General features: G+C 51.0%; 1 protein-coding gene across 1 annotated transcript; it reads left to right on the top strand.

Annotated features, from left to right (window-relative positions):
* Window positions 1-792: 792 nt before the first annotated feature.
* LOC135190156 (ficolin-1-like) lies at window positions 793-9,598 on the top strand. Its single transcript, XM_064171150.1, has 9 exons — window positions 793-929; window positions 2,199-2,312; window positions 3,014-3,067; window positions 4,128-4,163; window positions 6,273-6,308; window positions 7,114-7,241; window positions 7,681-7,810; window positions 8,120-8,254; window positions 9,059-9,598. The coding sequence occupies exons 1-9, from the start codon at window positions 851-853 to the stop codon at window positions 9,304-9,306; spliced, it is 960 nt and encodes a 319-aa protein (XP_064027220.1). The 5' UTR covers window positions 793-850; the 3' UTR covers window positions 9,307-9,598.
* The last annotated feature ends 4,683 nt before the right edge of the window (window positions 9,599-14,281 follow it).

Below are 14,281 nucleotides of genomic sequence, written 5' to 3'. Positions count from 1 at the left end.
AAGTCCCCCCTCACCCCTGTCTGTGGCCTCTTGCAATAAATTGATCAGATCAAACATATATTTCTCACACTCCTGAAAGGCTGAAGAATGAAGCTGCTTTCATTTACCCTAAGAACTGCATGCACAGCTCTTGCATGGATGCCCTCTGCTAAAATCAATAAACACAGCTCTGTGTCTGGATGTACCAGGGAGGCAGCCTGGCCCTCCAGCAATGGTGTCATAGATGAGCAGAGCACAGGGGACAGCAATAGCAAAGCAAAGCTGAAACCGTGCTCATTGCTACAGTGAACAGGGACTGGGGACGAACCCCATCATGCCCTGCCCACCTATGGCTATCTGAGCACACAGACTTTGAACTCCACAGCAGTCAGAAACTGAAACCTCTGCTTGGAAAAGTGGTGCTGGTCTGCCTGGCAGGCAGAGCATTAGAGCATGAGCCAAGCTGTGCAGCTTTTCTGTCAGTGGTCTCAGCTGACCTTAGGCTTTTCATCGAGTGGCAGAGGGCCACTAGCAGGCAGGGTGAGGGGAGCTGGCTGCACTTAGCTAAACCTATGTGTTCTGGTTCACCTCCTACATAAATATAACATGAGAGGGGAAAGGCACTTAAAATCTGCAGAAGATGGAGGTGAGACAGGCAAGGCAGCCAGGCAAGAACTCTGCCATCAGAACTGGGAAACAGCTTGATAGCCATCCAGAGCCTCAGATCTGAGAGCAGGCAGCAGGCAGGCGCAGAAGAGGAGCTTATCCTGGGGGAGTTGTTAGCTATTAAAAGCTAAGATGAATCAATGCTAACCACAGAGCCTGGGATGTGGATGAGAGGAGCGGTGCAGAGTGGAGAGCAGTGCTGGCCATGAAGAGGTCAGCCTCAACCCTTCTGGCATTGCTCAGCCTGACAGTGACTACTTGTGACACCCAGGACACCTGCCCAGGTGAGTAGGGCACAAACCCCGCTGAGGCAGCTTGTTCCATCTCCCCCCCCCCCCCCCCCCCCATAGCAGACAGCACTTGGATGAGGGGAAGATGATTTTTCCTTTGCTTATATGCTGTTGTTTTTAATTCATCTTGGAGGAGGAGGAGACTAAAGTCTCAGCAGCCACTTCATCACACTGCTGGCTGTAACCAAAGCTAGAGCATCCTGCCCCAAGCAGCAGTTGGATCTCCAGAAACAATCTGTACCAGTGAAGGTTCTCCATCCTGTTTAAGTGTGGTCACAGTGCCTCGGGCCAGCTATTAAGTAATGCACAGCAAGGTAAAGGATTGATCAAGTGCTTTCTGGGTGCCAAGCACCCTGGCTGCTTGAGGGCACTGCACAGCACAGGTTGCTGTCTGATATTGCCTGTGGAGATGACAGGAATGGTTTCAAACTGATCTGCTGGCAGGACATGGCTATTGTCTGCAGATCTGCCAGTGTCACACTCTGCTGTCAACACCTCTGCAGAGAATGTCTGCTTTTGTTTTAAGAAACAGAGTATTTGCCATGCATCTCACTCATTCTTAACAGCCATCTAACATCATCCCTAAAAGCCATCTCACTCAGCTCTAAGAGCCATCTCATATTATCCCTGACAGCTATTTCACTCATCTCTAACAGCCTCCTCTCCCACAGAAGCCAAAGAGTCTTCTCTGACACATGAGATGCTCAGCAGTATAGGATCAAAGGACGTAAGAGGATGGAAGGAACCCAAAGAGACCATTGAGTCCAACCCCCCCATGCCAGAGCAGCACCACACAATCTAGCTCAGGTCACACAGGAACACATCCAGACAGGTCTCAAAAGTCTCCAGAGAAAGAGACTCCACAACCTCTCTGGGGAGCCTGTGCCAGGCTCTGAGACCCTTACAGTAAAGAAGTTCCCCTTTGCGTTGAGCTGGAACCTCCTGTGCTGCAGCTTCCATCCTTGTCCTATCCTAGGGAGCAGGGAGCAGAGGCTGTCCCCCACCCCCACCCCCCAGCCTCAGAGATTTCTAAACATTTATTAAATCCCCTCTCAATCTTCTCTTCTCCAGACTAAGCGGCCCCAAGTCCCTCAGCCTCTCCTCATCAGGCACTGCTTCAGTCCCCTCATCATCCTTGCACATTTCCATACTCCCAGCCTCATTCCTCTTGTGTGAAATGTTCTTCAAGTCCAGAGTTTGGCTTCTTCTCCAAGACATTTTGGAGCCCTAATAATCTCCATGAAAACTGTTTCATTTTCTCAGAGGTGAGAATAGTGGGACTGGGTGATGCTGAACGGCTTACCCTTCTCCAAGGATGCCCAGGGATCCCAGGTGCCTCTGGCTCAAAAGGAGAACCAGGTGTCCCAGGAACAAAAGGTGAGGCCCCAGAAGTCAGCATAGCAGAAGGCTTTGCTGCTTTGGGTGGGCAAAGCAAGCTGAGAGTGGAGCAGTGGTTGGCCTGGCACTGGCTTTTGTGAGCAGTTGGTGAACCAAATAGGAGTGGAAAGTACTCCACCTGGACACCTGTTGGTGCATCTTTTTCTCACTGATTCCCATTGTGAGTCTGAAGTGGTCCTGGGATGTGAAGTGCCACAACTCATTTGTTTCTTCTACAATGAGAACACCTTTTATTTTCTGCATCTTTATTGAGCAGTTTGAGTGGGAGGGATGCTGTGATGGTCCTGCATGGCTACAAGAGAAAGCTCAGGAACTGTAGTGGCACACTCCTATCCCAGAAACCAGACTCCTATCCTGACAGAGGGATCAGTCAGGATTTTCATAGACAACTCATAGAGAAGGTGTCACATTAGCAGGGGGAGCAGATCCATGACAGCAAAATCCATGGACTGGCTCCAAGATGTACAAAGTTCACAGGAATTCATAGGTGACTTGCAAATCAGGACTTGACAGACAGGACCAGAAGATGAAAAAGAGTATGACGTGCTGCAGCATTGAACCTAATTAACCAAACCCAACCTCCTCGTTCCTGTGAGCCAAAGCTCAGCTTCTTGGACTTTATAGGACTGGTTTCTGGTTGGTTAACAGCGTGCACACACAAATTGAGTCTTTCCTTGCAGGTGAAATGGGAGCCCTGGGCCTCCCTGGGAAGGCAGGACCACCTGGTGCAAAAGGTAAGGTGTGATACTCAGCTCTAGTCTGTAGATCTGCCCAAGTTCAGGACAGATACTGAGAGACAGCCCTGAATTAGTGCAGGCAAAGCAGGACTGGGGGTATGAATCTTGCATGGGATAGTAGTAAGAACAATGTCCTCCAGTGGGACCACATCACAGAGGAAGATGCTACTCTTCTCAAACCCTCTACTAACTCTAACCTTTACCCTGTAAAAATAGAACACTCCCCATTCCCCACTCTGGCCCTGACCAGCCTCCGCCATCCCAAACCAGTCCAAATTCTTCCCTGCTCTGAGAGGTTTGGGGTTGATGAAGTGACCCAGTGCTGAGTGATCCAGCAGTCCTGGACTCAGCCTTTGATGCCACTGGAGCCCACTTGCCCAGGAGAACGCGATCAAATCACCAGGAAACAGTTGGCAGACAGACAAACAAGGAAGGGATGGATGTTTTTTTTTACAATGGCACAAGCCCCTGAAAGGAAGATGTCTGCTGAGCAAACAGCTTTTGGTCCATCCAGGCTGTGCAGCATTTTGGACAGGACCTGTGTACTTCGGGCATTGGAAAAGTGCCTATTCTAAAGAAACCAGTTCCTAGCACAAGATGGAACCCAGAAACTGGGAAAACATCCCCTTATAGATGCTGAAATGCAGATATTTCCTGGCCAAAAGCACTCGAGACTTCAACTGAAACCAGAGCAGGAGATGGATGAACCCTCTGAAAAAGAAGCTGTTGCCCAAAAATCTCACAAGTGCCTGACTGCAAACAGAAAGCTGCACAGAAGGTCACAGAGATGGTGTTGTGAAGCCTTTCTAGAGTGCAGCAGATGGAGCAGCAGCTCTGTCCTCTGTGTCCTATTCTTCCTGCTGTTCCCAAGAGATGCTGCACGCAAGAGAGCAGCCGGGTGGGGATGGCAGCCCCCAGCTGAGACACTCACACAGCAACCTGGCATTGCACTGCTCGACAGCCTCTCCTGCACATTCAGGACCTGTGAAAGGGCTCCGGGGGAACCACAGTCATTCACTCACATCTGTGCTGAGCATTATCTCCTTGTCTTCTGCAGGAGCAGCTGGAGAACCTGGCTTCCCAGGGCCAAAAGGTAAATCCTGCTGCCTTGAGCTTATCATGTGAGCTGGTGTGATGATTTGGGTGTTACCCGTCCCCATACTCTTATGAAATCACCCAGACTAGACTCAGATGAGCTGAAAATTAAGATGAAGCTTTGTATTTACAGCTTAGCACAATACACAAGCAGATATTTACAATATCTACAACTATAGACAGAAATATACAAGTTAAAAAGTAATACAGAAACACAACAGCCTTCCTTGAAAGCAGAGTCCCCAGGAGGGGCTTCCAACCACCCTTCCATCCCTCTACCTTATCCCAGACTTTGCCTTACATTCAAGGTGAGTTTGCAGAATCAGCCAGGGGGTTAGAAAGCAGAAGGATTAGTTACACAACAGGTTACAGAAAAAAGTGCAGGCAGACAGAGCCAGAGACAGCAATTGCTGTCTACAACTACCTGATGGGTGGTTGTGGCCAGGAGGAGGTTGCTCTCTTCTCTCAGGTGGCCAGCGCCAGAACAAGAGGACACAGCCTCAGGGTGCACCAGGGGAGATTTAGGCTCGAGGTGAGGAGAAAGTTCTTCACTGAGAGAGTCATTGGACACTGGAATGGGCTGCCCGGGGAGGTGGTGGAGTCGCCGTCCCTGGAGCTGTTCAAGGCAGGACTGGACGTGGCACTTGGTGCCATGGTCTGGCCTTGAGCTCTGTGGTAAAGGGTTGGACTTGATGATCTGTGAGGTGTCTTCCAACCTTGGTGATACTGTGATACTGTAACTCTGTTATCTATGTCTGTGTTCTTGTTTTTATACATCTCAGCAAGCCTGTGAGTGCAGCAGACATCACCATTGTGTCCTTTTCACAGCCTATCACCTAATTTTTCTCACCAAAATATCTCAGCTAGCTTCAAACTGGCACAGCTGGTTTAGGTAAACTTCTCTCCTGTGCTGTACTGGAACAACACCAGGTGGGAGCAAAAGGAAAATTATTCTGGCAGGTACTGGATGGAGCTGTTCAGTGACAGCTGTGCCCCATTGTAGGCTCAGCTCTGGCCTGGCTGATGTGAGCAGCCCTGCTCCCAGGCTGTTCAGAAACAGGAGCTGTCCCTGCCTTGGGTGTCTGATGCTGCTTCTTAGCACCATCAGCTACAGAAACTGCAGGGCTTCACACGGTGCAGCCAGAGGGTTTGGCAGACCTCTGACCTCCTCATGCTATGGCAAAAGGCAGAGGCTTGGATGAAATTCAGTTACTGCTGGTGTCAGAGGACCAAGTCTCCCTATCAGCACTAGCAATGGGTAGAGAAAACGACACTTTTCCTCCTGATTCCTTCATCTCGCATGTGAGGGCTACTGGTCCCCACTGCTGAGCACAGCACTGTGGTTTCCCTCACTGCAGCTTGGCTGGGGGCCAGGGGCTGCTGATCTGGTGGCTAGCTCAACACAGCTGCTCCAGCTGTCACAGTGCTTCCCACTCACTGTGTACAGCCCTCTGCCAGTAGCAGCCATGTCCCTCTCAAGCCCTGTCTCTCTGCAGAAATGCATTTCCTGCTTCTTCCTACACCCACCTGCTTCTGGCCACTTTAGTGGTACAACTATTGGTACCCAATTCTATTGGCTGGTCAGCAGCAGGCAAAGTAGCCAGGCCACTCATGCCATTTGGACCTCCAAGCCCCAAATCAGATATCAGAAGATAGACCTTGCAGGGTCCAGTGTCCCAGGAAAGGTCAAGCTGCTGCTCCTTGTGTATCTGCAGTGTGCCCCCTGCCTAGTCTTGGCAGCTACTTCACATGTGGCTACTTGGAGAGCTACTCCCAGTGACTGAGGGCACTGAGTGCCACTAAGTCCAGCAGTCTGTGATTTGTGTTCCCACCTGTCACTGTCTCTCATACTCTCCTGGGTCTGTGCATAGGGGCCTTTGATGTGCTGGTGGTTCTTCTCTGGTGGGCCCAGGAGTGGCCAGGGCAGAGCATGGATTGAGTTTCAACCCCTTCCTGGTTTCTCTGTGCCTCTGTTGTGCATGCAGATGAGCCAGGTACCTGTCCACCAGTGCAGCAGGATCTGACTTGAAAAGCAAATGATGCCAAGAGAAGGGGAGGGAAGGGTGTGGAGGGTAAAAATCAGTTGATGATGTTGTTTGTTCAACAGGAACAAAAGGAGAACCTGGATTTCCAGAAACATGGGGTGAGTTTCCTAGGTCCTTCATGCCACCTGGCTCCATGAGCTAAAGACAAGACAAAGCTGCAACCTGCTCTGGCTACAGGGCCACAAAGCTGCTCTAACACCTGAGAAACTGGGATGCCCTTGCAGCCCCAGGCATTCCTGCACTATTCTGTGTTTCCTGGGCATGTAAAAACACTTGAGTAAGAAGGAACAGGCCTTCATTAGGAAGGACATCCCTGCCCACAAGACAACCTGGCACAGCTGTGCATCCATTCATCAAAACCTACACAATCAGATACCTGCATCACCAGCCCCACTGCCTCACCATGTCCCAGGGCTTTGCCCTTTGCAAACCACAGATGCAGCTGTAAGCATTCTGTCCTCAAGTGTAGTTTTTTCCAGGGGTGAATATATTTACCCATATTATGTAAGTGTATGTTCAGAAGTGCTATCAGCTCAGTCCACAGAACATAACCTGGACACTCTGCTCTGCACTTACTGGCACCACTCCTACTCACACACTCTGTCCCCTCCACCCATTCCTGAGCCTGGACAAATTAGGAATTTGTCATACTGGTCAGAGCAGTTCCATCACCCAGACCCCCAAAAGGGTCAGATATGAGAGGAATCTGAGCACCTTAGACCATCTTTTAGAAGGTGCACTTCTGCCCTATGACACAGACTCAGAAGCTGCAGCAGAGTTTGGCTCCTGTAGACGCACACCAGAGCCCTGCAGAGCAAGGAGCTAGCTGGGGCAGGAGCTTGGGGAGCTCCCTGGCTGCAGTGAGCCCTCTTTCCACTTGAGCTCCTTTCCTAACTTGCACAGAAGCCAGGAACTGCCAAGACCTCTTGGGTAAAGGGAAGATCCTGAGTGGCTGGTACACCATCTACCCGCAGGACTGCAATGCTACCACTGTCTTCTGCGACATGGACACAGATGGTGGAGGATGGATTGTGAGTAAGACAAGGCTTTTATGTCCTTACAGTGGTTTCTTATTGGTGCTGCAAGAATGGCAAAAAAAAAAAAAGAAGGCCGAAACAGAAAGGAAGGAAAGGAAGGCAAACACACACCAAGGACATGGCTGAGGCTCACAGCAGCAAGCCTGGGTGAATCCCTGTGGATGCAGGGGATTCTTCTGGGAGAGCTTGTTGGAGCTGGCCGAGCAGCACAGACACATTCCCTGATTAAATCATTTCCGAGGGCTGATGGAGGAGATCCATGGGAGAAGGATTCCCATGGGAGAAGGATTCCCATGGGGCTGGATCCTCGGAGATCCACAGGAGTGTCCTCATACAGAGGAAACACTTGCTGCAGGGGGGATGTGCCTCCAGGCGCTGCAAATGCTGTCGGGGAAGGGTTGGCCTGGTGGAGCTGAGCTCTCCTTTCCTGCAGGTGTTCCAGAGGCGCTGGGATGGGTCGGTGAACTTCCTGCGGGGCTGGGACTCATACAAGCGAGGCTTTGGCAGCCAGCTGACGGAGTTCTGGCTGGGCAACGACAACATCCATTTCCTCACCTCTCTGGGTAAGGGCTGCTTCTGTGCCGGGTAGGCCAATGCAGTTTCCTACGTAGTGTTCACACACAGCTTTGCAGTCACAGCTGTGTGCAGGGCTCCTGGGTGTGTGGCTTTGAGTACTCAAGATCAGGTCAGAAATGTTGCTTCACAGGAAAGCCATCAAAGGTCCAGGATGTTCTGCGAGACTTTCAAATCAGTATCTCAAACAGTGGAAGCCTCTCTCATGTTAGCTCAGGACTCCATAAACTCTCCACCCTGAAATCCAGCTTTGCACTTATCACCAGCCCTGCACCACTGCTGTCCACCTTCTCTTCCAGGACCCTATGAACTCCGCATTGACCTGAGGGACTTTGAGAACAATTACTACTTTGCCAAGTACTCCTCCTTCAGAGTGTTGGGAGAGTCTGAGAAGTACAAACTGGTTCTAGGAGAATTCCTTGGTGGAAATGCTGGTAAGTCAGCAGCAGATCTCTGGGAAAGGCCTTTTCTAGAGTATTTTGGAAGTGTTCATGCAAACTCCCTGTACCTTCTATACTTTAATCTTTTAAAATGACCATGGCATGCCAGATGCCAAGGGACAAGACAGAGATGCTCACAGAAGTGTGACCCAGAGCATTACCTAAAATAACAAGACATGGCTTAGCAGCAGACATGGAGCTTGGTCCCGAGCAGCACCTAATCCAGAGTAACCTTCCCAACAGCTCTGCAGCTGCTGGGCCAGGTTCTGCCTTCAGTTACACTGGAAGGAAACATCTGCCCATGAGGTTTGCCACTTCAGGGCTGGATGTTGGTGAGTACTTGCAGCACCAGCACTTCATCCTCAGTGCCTGATGGTTTGGGTTTATTTACAAAGCAAACAAGTCCCCTGCAGAATTTTATCCCCTTCATGAAGGAATGATTCCAACCAACACCTGACAAAACCCAGTCCTCTGGGTTTGTGTGGTTTCTTACACTGCAGCTGTGTCTGGTGGTGCAAATTTCAGCACACCTGCAGAGAATCTGAATGGTGCTAGAGAAGCCCACAAAGGAGAAGCCCATTTGATTCATAGGCATATATAAGTTCCCCATATGTTTTAGCAGTCCTGACAGAGGTTAGGATACTCCTCTCCAGGACCAAGGAGGAAACCTGGGCAATGGAGAGAAGAGCAGGGTTTATCAAGTTGTTAGGCCCACTAATGCCCTGCAGTGGTCCATGGGCACTGAAGGTCCCTTCTGTGCTCTGTGCTGCAGTAACTGTGCCTGTGTGCTCCCTGCAGGAGACTCCTTCTCATACCACAAGGACATGCCATTCTCAACCACAGACCAGGACAACGACTTGAGCTCCCTGAACTGTGCCACAGAATACAAGGGAGCCTGGTGGTACAACGACTGCCACTACTCCAACCTGAATGGCAGGTACTGGCTGGGTGCCCACAGCAGCTACGCGGATGGCGTGAACTGGAAGACAGGCAAGGATTACCACTACTCCCTGCAGAGAGCAGAGATGAAGTTCAGGCCAGCCTGACACTGCAGGAGGGGCCAGACCACAACCAAGAGAAGACACAGAGTAAAATGTGGGGATAAAACTGGGCTAGGGTTGTGGGTTATGGGTTGTATCTTTAGCCCAGAGCAGACTTTCAGAGTCAAGAAGACATGGTTTGAGTGCCTGCAAGCACCCTGGACTATCTTCAGGAGCCCCACAGATCCTTGCTGAGCCCCAGCATCTTCTTCCGAAAAGTGCATCACCTTGATTTAAAGATCCAGTGATGGTGAAGCTACTGCAGCTCAGTAAAACTCCCAGGTATTAGTACCCTAAATAGTAATTACTGGTGATTTTCAGTCTAATTCACACTTCCTGTGGACCCAAGAGCCAGCTGAAAATCACTGAATTCCTGACCCACGCTGCTTCTCCTCTTGCAGGCTGTGTCTGGGTTGGGTTGGAAGGGACCTTGAAGATCACTCAGTTCCAATCCCCTGCCACGGGCAGGGACACCTCCCACCAGCTTGGGTTGCTCAAGACCTCATCCAGCCTGGCCTTGAACACCTCCAGGCAGGGGACAGCCACAACCTCTCTGGACAGCCTGTGTCAGTGTCTCCCCACCCTCACTCTCAACAGTTTCTTCCCCATCTCCACTCTCAGTTTCCCCTCCCCCAGCTCAAAGCCATTGTCCCTCATCCTGGCATTCCCAGCCCTTGCCAAAAGTCCCTCCCCAGCTGTCCTGGACTCCCTTCAGGTGCTGGAAGGCTGCTCTGAGGTCTCCTCGGAGCCTTCTCTTCAGATCGAAGAGACTCAATTCTCCCAGCCTGTCCCCACAAGGGAGATTCTCCAGCCTCTGATCATCATCATGGCTTCCTCTAGACCCTCTCCAGCAGCTCCAGGTCCTTCTTGTGCTGGAGGCCCCAGAACTGGAGGCAGGGCTGAGCAGAGCAGAGCAGAGGGGTGGAATCCTCTTCCTGTGCTGCTGCTCTCCCTGCTCTGGCTGCAGCCAGCACACAGCTGGCTGCTGGGCACTTTGGCACTAAATGACACCCCCAAGGCCTTCTCCTCCAGGCTGCTCTCAGCCACTTCTCACCTAGGCTGCATGTGTGCACCCTGACCTGGGGGCAGAACTTTGCAGGACTACTCGAAGGGATGTAGATGTAGTCTACCTTGACCTTAGCAAGGCCTTTGACACTGTCTCTCATGATGCCATGGTAAGCAAGCTCAGAAAGTGTGGGATGGATTAGGAACTGGTTACAAGAGAGAGTTCAAAGAGTGGTGCTCAATGGCTGGAAGCTGTAACCAGTGCAGTCCCCCAGGGATCACTGCTGGGTCCAGTCCTGTTCAGCATCTCCATCAATGGCATTGCTGAGGGCACAGACAGACAGACAGACAGACAGAGTCTGCTCAGCAAGTTTGCAGATGACACCAAGCTGGGAGGCTTGGCTGATACCCCTGAGGGCTGTGCTGCCCTCCAGAGAGACCTGCACAGACAGAGCTGGGCACAGAGAATAGAATAGAATAGAATAGAATAGAATAGAATAGAATAGAATAGAATAGAATAGAATCAACCAGGTTGGAAGAGGCCTCCAAGCTCATCCAGTCCGACCTATCCCCCAGCCCTATCCAGTCAACCAGACCATGGCACCAAGTGCCTCATCCAGGCTTTTCTTGAACACCTTCAGGCACGGTGACTCCACCACCTCCCTGGGCAGCCCATTCCAATGCCAATCACTCTCTCTGTGAAGAACTTCCTAACATCCAGCCTAGACTTCCCCTGGCACAACTTGGGACTATGTCCCCTTGTTCTATTGGTGGTTGCCTGGCAGAAGAGGCCACCCCCCACCTGGCTACAGCCTCCCTTCAGGAAGTTGTAGACAGCAATGAGGTCACCCCTGAGCCTCCTCTTCTCCAGGCTAAACAACCCCAGCTCCCTCAGCCTCTCCTCACAGGGTTTGTGTTCCAGGCCTTTCACCAGCTTTGTCACCCTTCTCTGGACACCTTCCAGCACCTCAACATCTCTCTTGAATTGAGGAGCCCAGAACTGGACACAGCACTCAAGGTGTGGCCTGAGCAGTGCTGAGTACAGGGCAAGAATAACCTCCCTTGTCCTACTGGCCACACTGTTCCTGATGCAGGCCAGGATGCCATTGGCTCTGCTGCCCACCTGGGCACACTGCTGCCTCATCTTCAGCTACTGTCTATCAGTACCACCAGCTCTCTTTCGTCCTGGCTGCTCTCAGCCACTCAGTCCCCAGCCTGTAGTGCTGCTTGGGGTTGTTGTGGCCAAAGTGCAGAACCCTGCACTTGGCCTTGTTAAATCTCATCCCATTGGCCCCTGCCCACCCACCCAGCCTGTCCAGGTCCCTCTGCAGGGCTCTCCTACCTTCCAACAGTTCAACACCTGCTCCTAGCTTGGTGGCATCTGCAAACTTACTGATGCTGGACTCAATCCCCTCGTCCAGATCATCAATAAAGATATTGAACAGGACTGGGCCCAGCACTGATCCTTGGGGCACACCACCAGTGACAGCTGCCAACTGGATGTGGCACCATTCACCACCACTCTCTGGGCTCTGATATCCAGCCAGTTCTTGATCTAGCACAGAGTGAATCTGTCCAAACCATGAGCTGCCAGCTTGGCCAGGAGCTTCTTGTGGCAGACAGTGTCAAAGGCTTTGCTGAAGTCCAGGTAGACTATATCCACAGCCTGCCCCACATTCACCAGGTGGGTAACCTGATCATAAAAGGAGCTCAGGTTGGTGAGACAGGACCTGCCCTTCCTAAACCCATGCTGGCTCGGCCTGATCCCTTGGCCATCCTGTAGGTGCTGTGTGATGGCACTCAAATGATGGCACTGAGGTCAGGCTGACAGCTCTGTAGTTTTCTGGCTCCTCCTTATGACCCTTCTTGTGGATGGGCATCACCTTGGCCAGCTTCCAGTCTTCAGGAATCTCTGCAGTGAGCCAGGACTGTTGGTAAATGATGGAGAGTGGCTTGGCCAGCTCAGCTGCCAGCTCTCTCAGCACCCTAGGATGGATCCCATCCGGTCCCACGGACTTGTGAGGATCCAAGTGGCTCAGCAGGTCCCTTAGTTCTTCCTCATGGATTAGAGGGGGACTATACTGGTCCCTGACTCCATCTGCCACTTCAGGAGTCCAGCTGTCCTGGAGACAACCTGTCCCACTAGTGAACATTGAGGCAAAGAAGGTGTTAAGCACCTCTGCCTTTTCCTCATCCTTTGTCACTCTATTCCCCTCTCTATCTAATAAGGACTGGAGGTTGTCCTTGGCCCTTCTCTTGCCATTCAGCTGCACTGCTGCTTTTACCCCTATCTCTGGCCTACCATCCTCAAGTTCCTTTGATTTATCTCTAGTGATGTCATATTTAACCCCCTCCCCCTTCCACTGTAGCTTAAAGCCCTCTCAGCAACCCCAGCCAGCTCATGTGCCAGGGTCCTTCTCCCCCTCTGCATCAGTTGTACCCCATCTGTTGCTTGCAGACCTGCGGCAAGATGAAGTTCCCCAAGATCAAAGAATCCAAAGCTTTGTTGGAGGCAGCAGCCTCTGAGCCACTTGTTCATCAAATATGCTTTGCTATTCCTCTCTGCATTCCAACCTGGGGCAGCAATGTGCCCTGCTGGCCAAGAGGCCAATGGGATCCTGGGGGGCATTCAGCAGAGTGTGTCCAGCAGATCAAGGGAGGTTCTCCTCCCGCTCTGCTCTGTCCTGGTGAGACCTCCTCTGGAGTACTGCCTTCTGTTCTGGGCTCCCCAGTATAAGAGGGACAGGAACTGCTGGAGAGGGTCCAGTGGAGAACTACAAGGATGGTTGGGGGACTGGAGGGCATGGCTTTTGAGGAAGGCTGAGGCACCTGGGGCTGCTTAGTCTGGAGAAGAGAAGACTTAGAGGGGATTTAATAAATATTTATAAACACCTGAGGGCTGGGGGCCAGGAGGGGTGGACAGGCTCTGCTCACTGCTGCCTGGGATAGGACAAGGAGCAGTGGGTATAAGTTGTAGCACAGGAGGTTCCAGCTCAGCACAAGGGGGAACTTCTTTACTGTAAGGGTCCCAGAGCCCTGGCACAGGCTGCCCAGAGAGGTTGTGGAGTCTCCTCCTCTGGAGACTTTCAGGGCCTGTCTGGATGTGTTCTTCTGTGATCTGTGCTAGATTGTGTGGTCCTGCTCTGGCAGGGAGGTTGGACCCAAAGATCTTCGTGGGACCCTTCCAACCCTTAACATCTGTGATCCTGTGAGGGAACTGGAGTTGTTTAAAGTAGGCTCAAGGGGAGATCTTCTTACTCTCTACAACTCTCTGAAAGGAGGTTGGAATGGGGTGGGTTTTGGTCTCTTCTCCCTAGTATCAAGTGATAGGGTGAGAGGAAATGGCCTCAGGTTGCACCAGGGGAGGTTTGGGTTGGACATTGGAAGCTCTTTCTTCACTGAAAAGGTTCTCAAAGGTTGAAATAAGCTCTTCAGTCAAGTGGTTGAATATCCATCCCTGGAGGTATTTAAAGGATGCAGAGATGTAGTGCTGAAGGAGGTGGTTTAGCACCAATCTTAACAGTTAGATTCAAAGATATTAAAGATATTTTCCAACTGAAATGATTCTATGATTCTAAGGAGCACCACACAGGAGTGAGTGTGAAGGGCTGAGTGAACAGAATTAATTGGTATGCAGGGAAAGTTTGCCAACCTCTATAATGAATATATAGACTAATAAATGATTGTTTATGTTCAGTTGGTGCAATTATTGTTGCCAAGACCGACTGAGAAGCCTGCTCCGAGATGTTCTTCTCTGTAACTTCACTTGTTAATGATAGGGTCTAGCAAAGTGGAATTTAAGGAAAGCTATTCTATTAGGCCTTTTTCCCACAGTCCTTTATCTGCTTTAAGAATTTAAGGCAGTGTTTCTCATCTCTTTGCAGGACCCTTGCAAAAAGATAACAAGCACATTGCCATCTGTGCCAATTAAGTGGGTTTTGGCCCTTACAACAGGTGCTAAACTGATCTTTTTATT

The sequence above is a fragment of the Pogoniulus pusillus genome, chromosome 35 (genome assembly GCF_015220805.1).
Source record: "Pogoniulus pusillus isolate bPogPus1 chromosome 35, bPogPus1.pri, whole genome shotgun sequence".
In the NCBI taxonomy this organism is placed as follows: Eukaryota; Metazoa; Chordata; class Aves; order Piciformes; family Lybiidae; genus Pogoniulus; species Pogoniulus pusillus.
The sequence above is the reverse complement of the archived record's forward strand: the minus strand, read 5'-3'. Positions and strand labels throughout refer to the sequence as shown.

Coding starts and splice junctions, on each gene's coding strand:
- LOC135190156 (XM_064171150.1), top strand. CDS start 851: ATGAAGAGGTCAGCCTCAACCCTTCTGGCATTGCTCAGCCTGACAGTG. Junction 930..2,198: donor CACCCAGGACACCTGCCCAG/GTGAGTAGGGCA, acceptor TCATTTTCTCAG/AGGTGAGAATAGTGGGACTG. Junction 7,811..8,119: donor CCATTTCCTCACCTCTCTGG/GTAAGGGCTGCT, acceptor CTTCTCTTCCAG/GACCCTATGAACTCCGCATT.